Here is a 4,480-nt window from a genome sequence, read left to right as displayed (position 1 = left end):
TATCAAATCAGTCATAATATTTTTCAATAATATTATGTCTCCCATGATTAATTTGTTTTTCCTCGGTAGTCGCTCCCTATATCAACAAAAGATTACCCGAGCATTTCTTCATCATTAGTAGGGTTTATCATCTCTCATATTATGGGAGATAAATTATCTTCAACATATAAATAAATGTGCGTGACATTTATATTTTTTTTTCCACATGATCTCATATAAATTTTATATACTTTTATATATGTAGAAAATAAATGGGATAAATAACAATCATTTTACAGAAAAAAGTTTACTATCATGCAAAGCTACAGACAAAAGATAATTATTGAATACAGTGTTTGTTATAAATTTTTTATTATTATTTATGTTTTCGTTTTGCTTTGCAGAAAAAAAAAATTAGTTACTGCAACAGTACCAAACCAAAGCCCAAAATAAATTTATTTCCTATAATATAAAAAATATTAAACTCTTATTATTATTATTATTATTATTTTTATTGGTATTTTAGATGGAAGAGAATCATTTGATATTGATGTGAAATAACAAATTAAACCATGTAATGAAAGTAAACGTCTATAACAATTAATATTAATCTTATCTTGATTTAACAATTTTAATTTATAAATATGTGACACCGTTAATTTTAATCTATCAGCTTTTAGATTAACTGTCAAATTTTTTGTTTAACACTTATATATCCGTTTCCATTTTAGATATTATCTAACTCCCCTAGTGACTCTGGCCACGCTTCAATAGAGAGTGTGGGTGCACGCTGTGCCGCGTTGAGTTGAGAGTTGAAAAAGCGAGGAATGTCCTGCCGCAAGTCTTAACGTGTGGTCGGCTCCGTTTAGAATCCGCGCCAGCTATATGTATAAGAAAGCACAAACACCCCCTTGTCTGTCTCATTCACCGTTACCGTTACCGTCACTGTTAACATTGTTATCCATTCTAACCATCCGTCAAACACGAACCCTTTGTTCTCTCTATATATTAGATTGAAACCCCACTCCTCATTATATTCAAACTAAAATAGAAACAGAACACAACAAACATTAACAAAAATAGAAGCTACACAAGTTCTTAGCTTTCTTGAAACGAAGCAGAAGACTCGAGCTTTCAATTTTCAAGCAGTACAAGGTCGGTGGGTTGTCTGAAAAAAACATCTACCTATTATATATCTGTTTACTGTCTTTTTTTTTTTTTTCTTCCTTTGTTTGTATAAATTCTCAATTTTTCAGCTTTTGAGTTATTCTCTCCTTCATGATTTCAGCATCTTGCTTCTTATTTTTCTTCTTATTTGATTGGTGGGCATGGAATTAGGAGAGTGATTTATGGGTTTGAAACAAAATTTCTGCTTTCATAGGTAAAAAAATAGTTTTTATGCTGTTTCCATGTGGAGTGGGAGCAATTAAAAAACAGAATCGATAGATAATATTAATTGTTATAGACGTTTACTTTCATTACATGGTTTAACCACAGACCTCTGATTTTTTTGAGCAAATGATTTGGGTGTAAGGTCAATTTGTATAGTTTTCAAGGATACTACAGCATGAGAAGATTTTCACTTGCTGTTTTACATTTAAGATGAAATGTTTTTAAGGTCAAGCTTCTTCCTTTTTAATAAACTTGTGGCAGTGTACAATTTCCAGCGCAGACTGTATTATTTACTTGACTGCCATGTTAAATACCAACAATCTATAATTTAAGAACATCTCGGTTTGTGTTTTTGAGTGTTATTGTGTGTCTGTGTGTGTAAGCATGTGTTATCTTTCATTGATATGCACCTTTGAGAGCACAACCACACCCAGACATGATTTTGATTACTTCTACTTTTTAACATGAAACTAATTCTAAGCTCCAAATTCGTTAGTTTCATTTATCTGCTTTAAGGCATTAATTAATCAGTGATGCTCACATTATAGTGGGGCAAAAGAGGATGGATGGATTTAATTTTCCAAACTTAATTAGCTTGGATTTTGCCACTGTTTATGTGTCTCCTACTTCCTCCATATTTATGGTTCTCTACTCGGTCGCAGTTGGCCTAGAAGATTGGTATTGTGAACTTGTTATTGTGCTGTTATGAAAATATACTTACATGCCTTTGTATATTGTCATTGCAGGTTTATATATTGAAACTGTTGGGGTTCAAGTTCCAAACAAAATCTTAAGAAGTTTTCCTAGGGTGGTGAATTTCTGATTTGCTTGTTCGATTTTAAAGATCTCCTCCACATAAAGCAGCTGATGCCATCATCATATATGGACTCGCAGCAACTTTTCAGTTTCAGTGTGGCTAGTGCAGGATTACCTTACATGCCATCTTTTCCCACTATTCCATCCCTACCAAGCAGGCTTCTTGGTTCCGTGAAATTTGACACAGGAAACTCACCTAATTCACCCTTTTCCACTCATTTTGATTCTGATACACTTTCTGCATTGAGTGACAACCAGGAGCAACACAGCTCTGGAGAAATCCTCTCATGTGTAAGCCCCTCTCGTAACTCTTCACTGGAAACCAACCATTATATGCATAGATCAATCTCATCTGTGGACAGACTCAGAGACAGTTTGCAACTATATTCTCCTAGGAGCTCTCTTCCACAGAATGCAATTTATAACCAGAAAATCAGACACGCATTGCTGGAACTAGAAACTGCTCTGATGGCACCTGATGATAATGAAGTTACCACATCAAATACGTCATTGGCTGAGAGCAGCAGGCCAACGACATCTGGTCAGAGATATAGGTCCTGGAGCCATGAGCACCAGGAGTCACAATATATTCAAACTCAGCCATCATATGTTACCAGCTGTAGGCAATCGAGTGAAGTTGAACATGTAGAGAAACGGCAGAAGTTGATGGAGGAAGCATCTCTACAAGGGTTCCCATCAAGCAATTTGAAACAATTGCTGATTGCATGTGCCAAAGCCCTGTCTGAAAACAACATGAAAGATTTTGATCAATTGATAGAAAAGGCTAGAAGTGTTGTGTCTATCAATGGGGAGCCAATACAGCGGCTTGGTGCTTATATGGTAGAAGGGCTTGTTGCAAGGAAGGAATCTTCGGGGAATAGCATCTATCGTGCCCTTAGGTGCCGAGAGCCTGAAGGTGAAGAATTACTCTCTTACATGCAATTGCTGTTTGAAATCTGTCCTTACTTGAAATTCGGTTACATGGCTGCCAATGGAGCCATTGCTGAGGCATGCAGAAACGAGGATCACATACACATAATAGACTTTCAGATTGCTCAGGGAACTCAATGGATGACTCTTCTTCAAGCTCTTGCAGCAAGACCTGGCGGGGCTCCCCACGTGCGGATCACAGGGATTGATGACCCCGTTTCTAAATATGCTCGTGGCGATGGACTAGAGGTAGTTGGGAAAAGGTTGGAGTTGATGTCTAAGAAATTTGGCATCCCAGTTGAGTTTCATGGAGTGCCTGTTTTTGCTCCAGATGTGACAAGAGATATGCTTGATATCAGGACTGGAGAGGCTTTGGCTGTGAACTTTCCCTTGCAACTCCATCATACAGCTGATGAGAGTGTTGATGTGAGTAACCCAAGGGATGGACTTTTGAGATTGGTAAAGTCGCTTTCACCCAAGGTGACCACACTCGTGGAGCAGGAATCAAACACAAACACAACTCCTTTCTTTAACAGGTTTATAGAAACCTTAGATTACTATTTGGCAATCTTTGAGTCCATTGATGTCACCCTCCAAAGAAATAGCAAGGAGCGGATTAATGTGGAGCAACATTGTCTTGCCCGGGATATTGTGAATGTTATTGCTTGTGAAGGCAAGGAAAGGGTAGAGCGACATGAACTGTTTGGCAAGTGGAAGTCTAGGTTAACAATGGCTGGCTTTCGTCAATGTCCTTTGAGCTCTTATGTGAATTCTGTTATAAGAAGCCTTCTGAGGTGCTATTCAGAACATTATACACTAGTGGAGAAAGATGGGGCCATGTTGTTGGGGTGGAAGAACAGAAATTTGATATCAGCCTCAGCCTGGCATTGATAAAAACATAGATAGGAATTGCTGTAGTGGTAGTAGAAATATCGTGATGAAGGGAAGCGAAATGATGTTGGAGGTGGTAGTAGCTGACTGAGGTTTATGTTGATTTCTTGTGCCATGTAACCTTTATCATTGTTTTATAGGTCTTTGCTCCTTTCATTTGTCCATGAAGAGTCTCATGTACTAGTGGTAGTATATTGATTCTTTTATACAGTGTTTATGTATGTTCGCTGCTCTGTAATATAGATGTTGAAACTTGTGTCTGCAAATAGTACTTTGCTTCCGGTATAAATTATGTGAATCACAAATTTTTGAACTGACTGGCGTACTGCATTCTTATGTGATACACTTCATTGCATTCTTATGTTTTTTGATAAGATTACTTGCATAAGCTGGTCATGGTGATTTGATTTTCGATAACTTATAAAAGATGATAATTAATTATCCCCTCCCAAACAGAAAAGATGATCGGTTT

At 36.9% G+C, this 4,480-nt stretch overlaps 1 protein-coding gene across 1 annotated transcript; it reads left to right on the top strand.

Moving 5' to 3' along the window:
* Positions 1–1,033: 1,033 nt before the first annotated feature.
* On the top strand, positions 1,034–4,277 carry LOC133288107 (chitin-inducible gibberellin-responsive protein 1-like). Its single transcript, XM_061485802.1, has 2 exons — positions 1,034–1,134; positions 2,118–4,277. Exon 2 carries the CDS (start codon positions 2,239–2,241, stop codon positions 4,006–4,008), a length of 1,770 nt encoding a protein of 589 aa, XP_061341786.1. The 5' UTR covers positions 1,034–1,134; positions 2,118–2,238; the 3' UTR covers positions 4,009–4,277.
* Positions 4,278–4,480: the final 203 nt, after the last annotated feature.

This window comes from Gastrolobium bilobum, unplaced genomic scaffold, assembly GCF_033153095.1.
Source record: "Gastrolobium bilobum isolate Gb01-03AN ecotype WA unplaced genomic scaffold, APGP_CSIRO_Gbil_v1 utg14970, whole genome shotgun sequence".
Classification (NCBI taxonomy): Eukaryota; Viridiplantae; Streptophyta; class Magnoliopsida; order Fabales; family Fabaceae; genus Gastrolobium; species Gastrolobium bilobum.
Note: the sequence above shows the minus strand (reverse complement) of the source record. Positions and strands in the feature narration are given on the sequence as shown.

Coding starts and splice junctions, on each gene's coding strand:
- LOC133288107 (XM_061485802.1), top strand. CDS start 2,239: ATGCCATCATCATATATGGACTCGCAGCAACTTTTCAGTTTCAGTGTG.